General features: G+C 33.6%; 1 protein-coding gene and 1 long non-coding RNA gene across 4 annotated transcripts; one reads left to right on the plus strand and one right to left on the minus strand.

Moving 5' to 3' along the window:
• Positions 1-3,317: 3,317 nt before the first annotated feature.
• On the plus strand, positions 3,318-12,511 carry LOC132729609 (putative nuclease HARBI1). 3 transcript variants are annotated; one of them, XM_060715393.1, is made up of 6 exons: positions 3,318-3,464; positions 7,746-8,217; positions 9,485-9,711; positions 10,322-10,429; positions 10,698-10,866; positions 11,371-12,511. In XM_060715393.1, exons 2-5 carry the CDS (start codon positions 7,750-7,752, stop codon positions 10,861-10,863), a joined length of 969 nt encoding a protein of 322 aa, XP_060571376.1. In that variant the 5' UTR covers positions 3,318-3,464; positions 7,746-7,749; the 3' UTR covers positions 10,864-10,866; positions 11,371-12,511. The 3 variants fall into 3 exon arrangements, with proteins under 3 accessions (XP_060571376.1, XP_060571377.1, XP_060571375.1); XM_060715394.1 differs by lacking the exon at positions 3,318-3,464 and adding an exon at positions 3,525-3,539; XM_060715392.1 differs by lacking the exon at positions 3,318-3,464 and adding an exon at positions 3,693-3,721.
• LOC132729610 (uncharacterized) lies at positions 12,346-14,384 on the minus strand. Its single transcript, XR_009625644.1, has 3 exons — positions 14,258-14,384; positions 13,164-13,297; positions 12,346-12,458 (listed from the first exon to the last, which is right to left on the minus strand). It is a non-coding gene; the product is annotated as an uncharacterized LOC132729610 (long non-coding RNA).
• Positions 14,385-16,133: the final 1,749 nt, after the last annotated feature.

A 16,133-nucleotide genomic window follows, 5' to 3' on the forward strand; every position in this document is an offset into this window, starting at 1 on the left:
ATAATACATCATCTTCCGGCCAGTTGGTCCGATTTGATTGCAAATTTGTCGGTGCAATTGCTTGAAGACTTCACTTAAAGGCAATATAACTTACTGAACGTCAGATGCCGCATGGCATGGCTTCAGGCATTACGACCATTTATATTCTTCCTGTGAATAATTGTGCAAAACACACACCATTTTCAGGGGCTTACAATGATCTACCCTTTGGTTGGATTTCCTATGGAATACGCCAGTGCAAAAGCATTGAGGCTTTTGGGAGCTCACGACAATAAGAACAGTACACCACCTCCCTTAGGCTATCGTGGTGGTTTTTGTTGAAATTTGCCTTCTTTTACATCATTGCACTAGTCAAAGAAACATTGTCACTAGGTATCAGCTTCCTACAGATCGATCTGCGATTGTTCTGTTAGTACATAAATTCTGCGGAGTCCACCGCACGGGAGTGGAACCCCATATGTATCTCAAAAATAACCATCGGTAAAAATTATATGTGAATTTCCGCTGCACCAGATGTGAAGCATAACACCAGATGTGACTGTAAAAATAGGTCAATCGCAGGGTAAGTTTTCATCTTTATAAACATTTATATAAAATCAATCCTTTTTTTAAGAAAATCGAAATGTGATTCTACCCTCCTGACTCTCTTCTATATTACCCATTATTTGTTTTGGATTTCTATGCAGTTTTCATCCGGTGTGTCCAAAACATGCCATGTGAATGAAGAAAATGTCACTAAATAGACTAAAAACCCCAGAGATTTTACGAAATCTCACTATGTACAGACCGATGCTTAACATTCAGACAAATCCTGATATAAACATTTATTGAGATTTGGCTATAAACGAAGGGAATCGCTGCTCAAAATTGCATTTGAGCTCCATATGTGCTGAAGAGGTCCATATGTGCATAATATAAAAAAAAATAGCAACATAATTACGCATCACTTTTATAAAGCAATCTATAATTTATTCTATTGTGTATCATTCTGTAATAAAATATTATTATCCGAAATAGACACATTTACACGAGACGAGCTTGAATACATGTAACATAGTATCCATATAGAAAGAGATAAAAGACATTCTGCATACGAAAGGTTTTGAAAATACGTAGATATGGTGGGAAGGCCTTGCTCATTTTGATTTATTGACAATCATTCCCTTTATATGCATTCATGTATTAATTAATTAACTAATTATTCACTCGACTGCACTGTCTGCTTAATAGGGGAGTAATGTAAATCGCGTTTGAATTTGTTATGACGCTGTAAGAAAGTTAGTGATAAAGTTTTTGTAAAAGATCAAAGAAACTTTGCATATTAATTTTCCACAACAAGGAACGTCCTTGCATAATATTTACATATTCACTACTTGCCCATATTCGCAATTATGGTTCAATGCCTATTTGACTTATTTTATGCCTGCTCTGTAGCTGATATAAAGTTAAAAATCATTTTTTTGGCATGCCATAAAAAATGCTGATGAAACGGCGGTTAGCGTAATACTGGCGCGTCCCAATTATTTACAGTAATCTTTTTCTGTGTCTTTGGTCATCCAACCAATCAGGAACACCCAACATACTTCTGATTGGCTCATATGGTGTGGGGTTTACAATATCGGTCATTGACACGTTACATAAAAAGTAACCGAGGTTCCGAGTGGGGAATTAAATTTATGAAGAGAAGCCAATTATAAATTGAAATTTTATGTTTATTAAAATTCTCATTTCTGTTTATCATGCGATAAAACAGTTATAATATATCGAACTCGACTATTATGTAGAAATATCATGACCTGGGGCGGCATCTCGGGTTTTCCTTACAGACAATGTTCTCGGCCCATATTCTGTAAAGAAAAACCTTCGATGTCGCACCAGGCCATGATATTTCCACATAACAGTCTGTCGCTATAACTATAACTTGTGGAATATTAAAGTGATATATATTTTTATGAATGTAAACATTATTATAGAAACATATTATATGACACGATAGCTTTACAAAGTTCATTGTCCAAGTTACATATCCTTTATTAGTGAATTGTTAATCATATGGGTACTATCCGCTACATATATGGAAGTGAGATGGTTTTCTATATCACTTATGGATCTGTTCAGCGCATATGGAGCTCAAATGCAATTTTGAGCAGCAATTCCTTCGTTTGTAGCCAAATCTCAATAAATGTTTTTAAATCGGTCAGGATTTGTCTGAATGTCAAGCATCGATCTGTAGTGAGATTTTGTAAAAGCTCTGTTTTTTGAACCCGTTTAGTGACATTTTCTTCATGCTCAAAATATACAATGTGAATGGAGAAAGTACGTGTCGCTAAACGTTCCGGGTTATTTAAAACTGCAAATCCCTGCCAGCAACTTGGTTCACCGATTTCATTACAAGACTTTATACTTGTATACTAGTACTACCGGAGGAAATCGCCGGACAGCCTAGTGTCTATTTTTCATGCTGTTACTTTGCGACTACCGCCATATGAAAGCCCCAATGTATCGCGTGTGACAATTCGCAACGATATATGTAACGCTGCGCTTTGGAAAATGGTGTATGTTTACAAAATACGTACAGTTTATTAATGCTTAAGTACTAGCTGGAGAAAAAAGTCACAAAGACTAAAACCTGTGTGATGCGGGCAAATTTGGGCCATAGTTGGACCAGTGCCCTGTGCCCCTATTGTGCCATACCGTAGAGCATCCAAAGTCAATCCGAAATGAAATCGGACAAATAGTTCGGTGACTGAGGGCTCCCAAGTATGGTGTTTTTGAACAACAACAAAAAAAAACGTATAGTTTAGGTACTAGTACTGGCAAGAAAATCGCCTATGACATATGCAATTATTTTGCGATTGTGCTTCCTGTGCCAGAGCCAATTAAGCTCCTTATACTGCTGTTAAAGGAAAGTTGGTATACTAGATGTGACTTTGGGCTTCAGCTGTAGGCTTTGGAAATTTTAATGTCATTTAAAGAACATGGGGCCGTATTCACAACTGATTTTAAGTTAATTTTTTTACTTAATTGAATATAAGATTTTGCTTAAATTTTGAGAAATTTTCTTAGATTTAAGATAAGGATCCGCAATTTACTTAAGTGGAATTTACAACTGTTTTTATCTTAAGTTTTGTCTGAGACTTGATGGTATACGGTATTTTTTCACATATGTAAAAATTGTTTGAAAACCATTTTTATCGTTGTAATAGATGTCCCATTCGTGTTTAAATATTAAAATAGTTTTGGTAGAGTGTTTACAGGGGCGTATCACGTTGGGGCCCAAGCGTCTGTGAATTAGTGTACTGTGACCTATCAAGGGAGACTACTCTTCATGTCACGAAGTTGGGGGAAAATTTGAATTCAATATGGCGGATGATGACCTACTTTAAAATGAAATTGAATATGTTTTGAAAAATGCTGCTTGTTAAAAATTGGACTTGATGGAAGAAGATACATAATTTTAACAGGTTAGTGCATAAGTTTGATTATATATCTGTAATTTATTTATTTATTTCTCATGCGCTTATGGTCACGAACTTCCGGTGGGCTACAGTAGGATATGTAGGATATTTGTAATGTTTACAATATTCTTGCAGATTCGTTAAAAATTACTATATTACAAATGTGTTACATTCAATTATTAATTATTTTATCAAATATTTTTAAATGTTTCTAATTTATCCTTTACAGTAGACATAAAACAGCATGCAATGCAATTATTAAGGTGATTACGCTTTGTCAGCCTTGTTTGTTTCCAAAGTGAAAGTAGGCCAAAATTCATATTACAACAAAGCTCACATTGTAAAATGATGAACCATTTGAAAGTACAATTCCAGTTCTATGTTTAAAGGATTATTATAAACAAAAATAAAAATGACAACAATAAGAATATTGAACCTTGAAGTGGCTGGTGAAAATGCCCACATAAAAATCATATTTCTAGAAAAGTATTAATAAATATCCCGGCAGGGCTCATCCGGAAGGGCGATTCAGGCGAAAACTTCGCCGTGTATATTTCCATTTCGCTCTCACAATTGATCAAAGAGAAGTCAAAATCGCCGATAAAATCTTAATTCCCAAAGAGTAATTACTTGGCGATGTAAAGAGCAGAGATTGTATACGCCCATATGACAACTGCTAATTATCATTATCCAATCAGAGCGTCGCTTTATACTACCCTTCTACCTGTATGCAAAGCGATAGACCGCCTACTCTAAACAGTAAATAACGAGAGCATCGGCCCGAAACGACAGTTTTGCGAGTTTAATACGGGATTTGGCGATAATTATAGATTGTTTTTTCCCCAATCATCTAAACACGTGCAAATCTTCCCTAGTTGATATACACGCGGTGTTTAACCCGAGTAAAGGCGATCTGCAATGGGTTTTTCACGGCTATCACAAAACTGTTAGTCAATTAAAAATAATCAATTTCATTAATGGTCAGCGACCGGATTAAAAACTTAATCATAGTTTTGAATGATTTCAGTCCGTTAACATCAATTAAAAAAATGTTATGTCGCTCACGTTATGGCTACAGGGCGAAATGCCCAAACCTAGAAGTAAAAGAAAGTTACTGATTCTTACGCAAAAATTCTACGCAAAAATTTAAGAAAGCCAATTCGCAAAAATCTTACGATTGGTATGTTGCAGACAGTGAGAGTGTTTGGCATTGTTATCTTTGTAGAAATGCCAAATTTGACACAGCTTACGCACGTGGGCACGACATCCCGGAAAAACTACGAATCATGATCGGCATGCTACATATCGGTCGTAAATCATGTGTACATGTATATAACAACACAATTTGTCAGGAAAGAAGTGTTCTTATTGTTTCAATATATATATTTGTTTTAATGTCATAAATATGACGCTCAGATTAAGATTTATCAATATTGTAAATTTCAAAAAAACATTATTTATAAAGATATTACGAGTTTAGCATTTCATGAAAATAAAGGGAGGTAATTAGAAATTTATTTTCTATAATTTCTCAGTCAAAATTTTCAATAAGAAATGAATGTATATAATTTTAGTGATCAAATATAATGTGCACAAATGTTTGCAGTACATATTTTACATATTCTTCAATGTTTGAAAATTGTTTTATAAGCATAACTATATGCACATAAATATGACATTACAACATGCAAGATTATATAAGAAATTTCTGTAAGCAGTTTTTCTTTGAAACTTTATCTTCTATTAAAAGTGAGGAAAGTAAAAGTATGAAATTAATTTATTCATCAAATTTTTTTTTACACATTATTATCAATAAATCTACCTGAAAATATATAAACAAATATGTAGAGAAAGCTTGTAAATAGCTGATAAATAGTTTAATTGTGTGTTTATATTATAGTTAAGGATGTATAGCCATGCATGTAAATGCATACATATTGGGCTGTTTCCCTTCTCCCTATTTTTCGCGAGGAAGTCACTTCTCCCTAAAATTTCCCCCCAGGATGAGCCCTGCCCGGTATTTCTTTAAAACTTTGTTTGTTTATTGAGAATAAGATTTGACATAAAACAGAAAGAAAAAAGTTGGGCAACTGTCATTTCCCCTTTTTCATGATTTTACAGGGATTTTTTTTTTGGCTTATTTTATAGCTGTTATTGGGTCATATTCCCAATTGAAAATAGTATAATATTTTCCAAATTCACAGGAAAAAATTCCCAATTGAAAGTTACAAAATAAAAATATTGAATAAAAATTCTAAAATCTTTGAAAATAAGGGCTCCTTCACTGTAATAGACTAGTGCTTAAATGCTTGAAGATGCCATCCTTAACAGTTATTGTTTGCATCCATTTAATCAAAGTAAAATTTCAGTCATGCATAATAATATATTCCCAATTTTTAACAAAACACCACTGAAATTCCCAATTCCATGGGTATGGGTCATGCATTATTCCCATTTTTTAACAAAACACCACTGAAATTCCCAATTCCATGGGTATGGGTCATGTTCTCAAAATCCTGAAAAAAATCCCTGTTTTTTATAACACATAATTTTTGAAGTTCTTAAAAAATATGTTACATTTGCAAAGTGTAAAACAAAATAGGTTAAATAACTTCTGTACTGGGCAGGAACCAGTTTCCGGACAATACCAGTTTCCGGACAAGTATTATAACGGCTTGATTTTAACTTTATCGATGACGATCGGTATTATATGTCATGAAGATGCTTGGTTTGATTGTTTGAGAAAATAAACTTCCTTTCAAGTTGATACATCATTAAAATTTCGTGAGGATATCTATTATCTTACCTGTGTTTTAAAAACAGCCTTACATCCCTTTGGGGCATGTAATTTGTTCTGCGCATGCGCAATATTTTGTTTATTTCAGGATATAATTCGGGGTAGCAATAAATGCACAATGTACTTCATTTGAAGTTCATTGGGTGTGATTTCCCAGACGTATCGGAAAACGGTGTTTAGCTAGGTTTCCTCCACTTTCCCACTTCGTTGCTGCCGTACACACAAAAATATCCATTTCACTTTTCAGTCAATCCGAGACCCATCACGTGATCGTTAATTTTCCTATCATAAACATTTTTCAGTAAATCAGCTTAATTATATAAGAAAGCTAATATGTGAGAAGAAATTTTTTGTTATATTAGAATAATTATCAGTTAAAAACAGATATGAATAGCAGCTTAATATATGTCCGGAAACTGGTTCTGCAAGAGTGAACAATTTACACTTTTGATGACCTAATTTAACCCTTCAGTTTGTACATTGCTTACGTCACCAGGCAGTATTAATTGTGTTATCGGATGTAGTTAGAGCTCAGGTTTTTGGTATGTTAATTTTTCTAATGCATGTTTATTATTAAAAAATAGACAATTAAAAAAACTCTAATTCTGTCCGGAAACTGGTTCCTGCCCAGTATGCTCTAATTCATTGCGCCAACACCTGTCAGCATACATTTCAGTCAGTTTTCAGAGAAAATTTCAAAGTATAATGTCAAAGAATTGTCAAACTATAAATGCCAGAAACAGAATTTTTAATCAAAATATATAGAATATTAAAGGTACTGGCGCAATAATCTAGAGCAAAATAAAGTTGATTGACACATTTCTAATAAGAATTTAACATAACAACATAATTTTTATGAACTTCAAATATTTAGTTTCCAGAAAAAGGGAAATAATTCTAAGAAAATAAAAGATAACCAAAAAAATTTTATTTTGATTTGTATCATATATAAATGCTTAATAAACAAAACAAGTTAGAAAGAAACATATTAATTATTTTTCTGAAAATATAGTATTTTATGTCTTAAGCCAGATCAGGCATTTTCACCAGCCTGTTGAATGTGCTTCATTTCTGAAGTCCAAGAACAATCTATTGCAAAGTTTTATGCACATTTCATGAATGGCAAAATCCAGTTTAAAGTCTGTTTTAGTGCAGTCTTGAGTATGGAGTAAATCATTTGTCAAAGTTTTGCGATCACCCTGGTTAAATCCACACTATGCTTGACCATATATGAAAATGACAGGATATTTTATATTAACACCAAAGAGATTGTGGCAACCAATGTTCAAGTTATATGATTGATATTTATATTAAAAAATGTTATTTCATGCCATTAAGAGTATTATATTTTATTACAGTTATGGCTTATAATTTTCACTTTAAAAAATAACAGTTATTTATTGTAATGTTTAAGCTTGGTAACAACAAGTTTGGGAATAAAAAACACATTTGAATTTGTATAATTTTTATTTTCTTATTGATAACTGTAGAAAAATGGCTGATTTTGGAGATTTGACAAACGAGGAAGTGATCAGCAGATACGGGTTAGACAAGGATGGCATTTTGTTTCTAACTGAACTGCTAAGAGAAGATCTGCAGCCGAAAACTGAGAGGAAAAATACCATCACACTTTTACAGAAAGTTAAGATTGCTTTAAGGTACTTTGCATCTGGAGAGATTCAATTAAATGATGCAGATATTCATGGCATATCACAGTCATCTGTGTCTAGAGTTATTTCACAAGTAATACATGCATTGAGCAGACCTCATATTGTACAAACATACATAAAATTTCCCAAAACACAACAAGAATTACAAGATTTGGAAAGGCAATTTTATGGCACAGCCAGCTTCCCCAATGTGTTTGGTGTTATAGATGGCACTCATGTGCAGATACAAGGACCAACACAGAACAAAGGGGTGTATGTTAACAGAATGAACTATCATAGCATCAATACTCAGGTACAATTACTTAGTTCTACCAAGATTGTTTAAATTATGCCTTCTGTGGTCATAACAATTATCAGATAAATATGCAGGGACTAGAATCTTGATAATTCATGTCAGCTTTTTTAGAGCAATAATGATTGAACAAGAAATGTCGAACGATATCTTTCTAGCCCTTGACTCACATTATTTGTAATTTTGTTATAGAAACTTGCCATAAATGGGTACTTGAAAGCGTTCAGTTACAGAAAAAAATAAAAAAATGGCCCACTAACTATAAAATAACCGATCAATATCTGGCCATTCAATTTGTACAATATGAAGACTTTGTGATAAATTCTTTTCATGATAATGAGCGGGAACGATTCTAACATTCAAGGCCCCTGTGACCTTGACCTTTGACATAGTGATCATGATAATGAGCGCAAACCATTCCGACATTTAAGGCACCTGTGACTTTGACCTGCAACCTAGTTACCACAAAATCAAAAGGGGTCATCTAATAGTTATAACCAATCAATATGAGAAACTTTAAGACTTTGTGATAGTTTTCAAGATAATAAGCGAAAACCATTCTGGTATTTAAAACCCAGGTGACCTTGACCTTAGAGCTAGTGACCCCAAAATCAATAGGGGCATCTACTAGTTATGACCAATCACTATGTGAAATATGAAGACTTTGTGATAAATAGCTTTCAAGATAATGAGCGAAAATATTACTAACATTCAAGGCCCCTGTGACCTTTGACCCCAAAATCAATCTGGGTCATCTACTAGTTATGACCAATCACTATGTGAAATATGAAGACTTTGTGATAAATAGTAACTAAGATAATTGTGATAAATAGTAACTAAGATAATGAGCGGAAACCATACAAACATTCAAGGCCCCTGTGACCTTGACCTAGTGATCCCAAAATCAATAGGGGTCATCCACTAGTTATGACCAATCAGTATGTGAAATATGAAGTTTTTGTGATAAAGATTTTTGAAGATAATCAGCGGAAACCATGTGGTCTACAAACGGATAGACCAACCAACCTATCGACAGTAGCAAAACAATATATCCCCTCTTCCTCGAAAGGGGGCATAGTAATACATTGTAATTAATTTGCTCATCTTTTATATTATTTTAAAATATTTTCAAATGAACCAAGCAAACCAAAAATCAATAGACGATATCAAGTAATTTGATAATTTTTCTATCTTGATAATTTTTCTATCTTTGTTAGTGCTTCATAGCTGTTTACAAAAATAAGAAACCTCCAATGCTCATTTTCAGGTTGTTTTTGATCCCAATGATAGAATAATAGATATAGTGGCAAGATGGCCGGGATCTGTGCCCGATAGCAGAATTTTGAGGGAGAGTGGTGTGTGGGCATTAATGGAAGGTGGTCATTTACCACCTGGTGACCACTATCTATTAGGTGATAGTGGTTATCCCTGTGAAAGATGGCTCCTCACCCCTTACCTTAATCCCCAGCAAGGATCTCAAACTCAGTATAACAGGTGCAGTGACTTGATAAAGTATATATAGAAGAACCAGATAAATTATATATCTTGACACTTATGTTTTATGTATATAACAAGTACTTAATTACCGGTACATAATTATTATGCTTGTAAATTTATTCATTATGAGTCAGTGACATAATGTTGTAAAAAGGAGAACCACTTATTTCTATCACATTGTACTTCTAAAACAATATGAGCCGCGTCACAACAAAACCAACATAGTGCGTTTGCGACCAGCATGGATCCAGACCAGCCTGCGCATCTGCGCAGTCTGATCAGGATCCATGCTGTTCGCTATCAGTTTCTCTACTTGCTATAGGGTTTGTAAGCAAACCCATTATGTTGGTTTTGTCGTGGAGTGGCTCATATTATTTTTGTACAAAATATTTAGCATGCAAAATATTTTAATTCATAAATATATAGATCTAGTCTCAGGTAAAATTATTAAACAGTAAGTAATATATTTAACAAAAAATCTATTTTTAATAATTATTAGATCGAACAAAAAATCAACAAAAAAACCAACAAAAACATTTTTTATAATTATTTTATGTCTAGATTTTTTCATAAGAATTTTACTCTTACTATGTTGAATTTGTTTCAGTGCACATAAATCAACAAGAGCTAAAGTTGAGAGAGGCATTGGCCAACTGAAAGGGCGCTGGGGTGTCTTACATTCCGAGATTAAAATGAATCCAGAGAAAGTATGCAAGTAAGTACTTTAACTTCTTATAAACCTGCCCTTACTACAGTCATGTTAATAAACATGTTAACTTCTTTTTTTAAAAATTCAATATATCAATAATAAGTACATGTTTGTTAGACAATATTAGTTCAAAAGCGACAAAAGTAGTTATAATAATAATACTTTGATAAAATAAAAATGTATATTTTAACAATGACTCTTGCATAAGAAACAACAAATTCATATACATGTAGTAATCTTGTGTAGATAATAATATTTTAATGGATTATTACAGACTGATTGTATGTTGTGGAGTATTGCACAACTTATGCAAATCCAGAAATATTCCAATGCCATTAGATATTTTGCATAATGATCACAATCAACCTCCAACTATAGTGCATAGTGGTCCTCAGGATGGTTTGAAGTACAGAGACTATGTTGCAGAAACTTACTTTTGAAAGGTAATTTCCCTTTTGATACACTGACAATGCTTTACACTGACATTTTATTCCAGTTTACAAGTGAAAGATATCTCAGTCTTCGCAGTCTGATCAGGAAACTTGCTGTTCGCTATCAGTTTCTCTACTTGTAATAGGGTTGGTAAGTGAACAGCATGGATCCTGATCAGACTGCTGGGATGCTGGTCGCAAATGCACTATGTTGGTTTTGTTGTGACGCGGCTCAAATTTCCTATTTATTTCATGTTTCATTAGCTCATTTTGATCTTAAGTCATTTTTTACTCACATATGCCGAGTAATGTCATGCATTTGGCTATCATGAGGCGACACATGTGATCACTGATCGCTGTTGTTAAAGTAGGATAAAAATGAGGAAACCTGTATGTGAAATAAAGTTTTGAATGATCCTTGTAACTTAAGATTTAATCACTAATAATTATTCTTCTTGTACATGTAGTTTCTTTTGAAGGAGTTCAATTTCATGTTCTAATTTTCTTTTTTTTCAGTTGGTGAAGTTCTTGTTTCGAATTACAACATATCTCACAGTGATTAGTAGATTTTGTTGTGAAGTACTTGCTTTTTGTACTCACTGGCAACGGAGACCTGCAAATAATATAATTCAGTTTGCTTGTTAATCAACACAAACTTTACTGAAACTATATTTTGTGCTTCCCGAATAGAAGAGAGCCTAACGTCGTCACCTTTTCCGCCGGCCGTTACATGTGTCCTGCAGATCCCTATTTGAACTTGACATATTGATAAAGACAAGTGAGAAGAAGTGACTTATCAAAGAATCATACTTGCACCTTACTGAACTTTTTTAATTTAACTCTACTGATTATAATATACTTAACACCGGCTGTCCAGATATGATTTTAAGCTATCAATTATATTTCAATGTAACTTCACACAACAATAGTAGGTGCGGGGATACCAGTGAGAAGAATTGCAGTATAATTGAAACTTCAGCTTCACTTAATTTTTTTTATTATCTCCCTAAAGTATCAAGAATTATACTACTTGAAAAAAAACTTGGACATGGTATAAAGAGAGTAGTATAAACAGTTTGTCTACAAATGAATAAAGAATACCATACTAGTGTCTGATATAACAATATTTATCAGGCAAGGCTTAGAAAAAAGAAAAGAGGGCAAGGTTGTGCTGAGGCTGTTCATTTTTACGTGCCGAGCCTGGTAAATTTGATTGAATCAGGCAAGTTCTATCCTATTGGCAGTGATATGCCAAATTCATATCATTTTTTTTTTTAAATCTATTTGATTCAGAGTTGTTAAGTTAATATTTTCAAACTAGTAAGAGGTAAAAATATTCCATTCTCTTCATTTTATTTCAATATGTATTGATGAGGTATCTGATAAAGTTGAAGGTGACTGATAAAGCCAAATTTATCAGGCATGCACTTGATCATCAGAAATGAATGTAATGACATTTATTTGCATTTTTATATTTATAAAATTAAGTTTGACTATTTCTGATACAATATTAGTAATTAAGACATTAATGTCATTACCTGGTTCCTACAACAACTTCCTCAGACTGCACCTCTTGCTCTGGCAGCTGGACAGTAGTTTCAGAACTGTTAAAATATACAAAGTAATTCATAGTTAGATATAGACATAGAAATTATTATTATTTAAGTAATTATGGGTGTTTATCACATACCCTTGCCACTTTTGCGACTTCGTAAAAATGGTATTGCTCAGCAGTGCATATATTTTGACACAAAGTTCATTTGTGTTACATACCATACAGTGATATAAGATGGGCTTAAATGTTAGATTTAACTAATAGGCCATCAAGGCAAAATGATTCTTTTTCTCCTTAAACAGTCTTTACTTTTGGTATGTGATCAATCTAAATTCATTAATGAATTTATTGAACTCTTTGAATAAAATAATGTTATGCTCGTCAGAGGCTGGTATAATATAATTTAATTCAACTTGTTCAATAAATTCAGTATTAACCTTACACTCATTCAATATCCTCTATAATCTTGACCTTTAACTTGAAGTTTGCTCTCATGGTTTTTACTAGAATGGATCTCTGTGCCTCATAAGATCTTTACCTAGTAAATTTAACTTGAGTCAAATACAAGTTTCTGATCAAGGTACTCCTGTGATAACCCTTATAAATTTTATGATCATAATGTCACTGCTTCCATGAGCCTACATGTACATTAAATTAGTATAATTGTTTATATATGATTTGAATATTGAAATATTTGGTATGCATACTCATTTTAAAAAAATAGGAAGAAATTGAACATCAAAATATAAATCACCTGTTGTCAACTATGGCCATCATGGTGGAATCTGTATGCTCTGCCAAACATACCCCAGCCACACGGACACTTCCCTAAAACGGTCATAACAGCCTCTGTAAGGAAGGAAAGGGCAGGTGTTCTTTGTCTGCCGCCTTTGGAAAATAAAGCCGTGCCATGACAAAACCAACATAATGGGTTTGCGACCAGTATGTATCCATACCAGTCTGCGCATCTGTGTAGTCTGATCAGGACTATGCTGTTCCCTTATCAACCCTATTACAAGTAGAGAAACTGATAGCGAACAGCATGGATCCTGATCAGACTGCGGGGATGCGCAGGCTGGTCTGGATACATGCTGGTCGCAAATGCACTATGTTGGTTTTGTCGTGGCATGGCTCAATTATGTCATTAATGGATTCTTACAATTTCTTATATAATACATATTCAAAGGTCTTGCTGACATTTGAATCTTATATAAATTTCTGTCTGGTACCGGTATAACAATTTTTTGATATCATTTTATGTTTCATTTGCATAAACTTTTCAATGATAAAAAGTCCAATTATAGAAATGGTATGACAAGTTTGGTAAGACATAAATTGAAATGCAGTTTATAAATTTGGAATTATCAAATTACAATATGATTTGCATGTATAAATAATGTAAGGTATGTGGGGGATGACCCCGGCCCTCTCATAGCTATTACGGGGTGAATAAACGGGGTTACCCAGTTGGGGCCTCAAAAGAAAAGAGAAACAAAAGGAATTATCAAATTACTAAGTTTTTAAAGTCATGAGCTTTAAACCTACTTAAAGCTTCAGTTAAATAAATCTCTATCATCAACATGTTTTTGTTTATCATGAGTATGACTTATTGATAGAATTATTGTTCCTATCCTTGGCATAACTACATGTATATGCATAACATACCTGTCTGACTTAAATTTCTTTTAAAATCAGAATGCAAATTCCGATGTTTTTGTACGAGATTGTTGGTTTTCTTTTCTAACTCATCTTGAGTTGAACAGGCAATTAACCTGTTGTGTATGAGATGCCATTGTTGTTCTTTGATTTAGAGGTGATACATAAAACAAAATTCAGTCATATACTTACCGACAACAGCAAACGGCCATGATAAAACCGCTGCGATGGACCCACTGCTTCTGCGAAAGCTATTGCCAGTGTTATAATCATATCATATATTAGACACTTATTGAACATCATAAACTAAGGGTATCTGATAAGTTCTCGTTTTTTTGTTGTTTTTTGTCACGATTTATAGGCTAATACAATCATATTTATTTTGTAATCAGGGGCGTAGCTTGGCCGAAATCAATATTACGCACGCTCAGTCAGGGGGTTAAGGGGGCCGCTTTAGGCCCCCTTGCAGGTCCAGGGCAGAGTCCAGGGGGCGAATCCCCCGGAAGCTCATTGATTTTCACCATTTAGAGATGTTAACATTATGCATTTTCATGCCCATTTGAGGTCCATAAAATTACAAAATGAAGTCCGAAGGAATTTAATATTATCATTAATAACTTTTTATGTAATGATATGACTTGTGTTATATGTGACGTGATTTAGAGAACGTCTTAGATATAATAGCTAGATCGTATAATAATATTTCAAGGTATTTGATAAACGTTAAATAAGGATATACATTGAATAAACAGACGCAAACAAATGACGTACGTGTCAGCAAATAAAAGTGACAAACACAAATTTATCTACAACAACGTCGGCCAAGATCACCCTGTCTCTATGGATCTGCAAAAGTCCTAAGCCAGAGAGGTGACCAGTGGTCATCGTTGAGCGCTAGAAAGTCTTTAGCCTTTTTCAGCTGATGAATGAACGTTCAGCACTGGCATTGCTGGAAGGAAATGCAGACACTTGTCAACATTTGGATAAAGCTCTGTCGGTATATCGGCTATTTATACTTTGCGGAACGGAACGAAACGGAACGGGACAAACATTGAGGCACCACACGGGGCACAGCATTTTTTTACTAATATGTAAATATATTAAATAATAATAATGAAATATTGAAATTGCCTAGCGAACAGTCGATCAAGGGCTTTTTCGAACTGAACCGTCTGAATACCCATCTCTAATAAACTTTTTAAAATTTGATAAAATCTTCGAGACTGTAAACAGCTATTCCATTTCGTTCCGCAAAGTATAAATATCCTATAGGATTAATGATATTATACGGAACGGAACGGAACAAGATTTATTTTTTCTTGTCAATGGAATTCATCCTGGTATATTACAAGTACACGAATTTATTACATGCAACCTATACCCAGCAAACATGCATATATGGGACCCATATGGGCTATATCTAGGCAAGCCCATATGGGTATGCCCATATTGGACCTATATGGGACCAAATATGGGCAAGTCCATTTGGGTACGCCCATATTGGACCCATATTACAGCACTATAAAGGAAAAACGATTTTTCGTTTATTTATTTCTTTAGAACTTGTTTACTTTGAGCTATAGTGTGACCACCTTGGCATAAATTGCTAATTATCTTTTATAATAATCGTAGCATTAACATATATAACAAGCCATGAGGGACCCATATGGGTCCCATTCGGGCAAGCCCAATAAATATTAGCATGCCTGAGCAGGTGCGAGAAATTAATTTGTTTAGTTTTTATATTGGTTTTAATTTTTATAATCTAAATATAAAAATGTGTTTTTAGACTTTTTTAATTCAGAAATAATTTATAAAAATCAGCATTTTATGAAAAATTTATTTCGAGCATGCGCAGACGTGATTTCCGCTGCCGCTTAAAATCAAATTGTGTATTGAAACGTTAAATTGTAAAATTGTACACGAAAACAATATTTCATTTCAAATTCGGGGGGAAATGTAAGAAAGATTTTCCCTATTTAAGATTTTTTTATTATTATCCTTTACCAAAAATTTTTTGTTTTGTGTAGGGGGAAAATTGGGGGAAAAGGGGCATTTTTTTTTTTTT

The sequence above is a fragment of the Ruditapes philippinarum genome, unplaced genomic scaffold (assembly GCF_026571515.1).
Source record: "Ruditapes philippinarum isolate M1 unplaced genomic scaffold, ASM2657151v2 ctg2844_1_1_1_1, whole genome shotgun sequence".
Lineage (NCBI taxonomy): Eukaryota > Metazoa > Mollusca > Bivalvia > Venerida > Veneridae > Ruditapes > Ruditapes philippinarum.

What these genes read in the sequence shown, in the direction of transcription:
- LOC132729609 (XM_060715392.1), top strand. An exon ending in TCTCAAACTCAGTATAACAG is followed by an intron (nt 9,712 to 10,321) that starts GTGCAGTGACTT and finishes AATTTGTTTCAG; the next exon opens with TGCACATAAATCAACAAGAG. An exon ending in AATCCAGAGAAAGTATGCAA is followed by an intron (nt 10,430 to 10,697) that starts GTAAGTACTTTA and finishes GGATTATTACAG; the next exon opens with ACTGATTGTATGTTGTGGAG.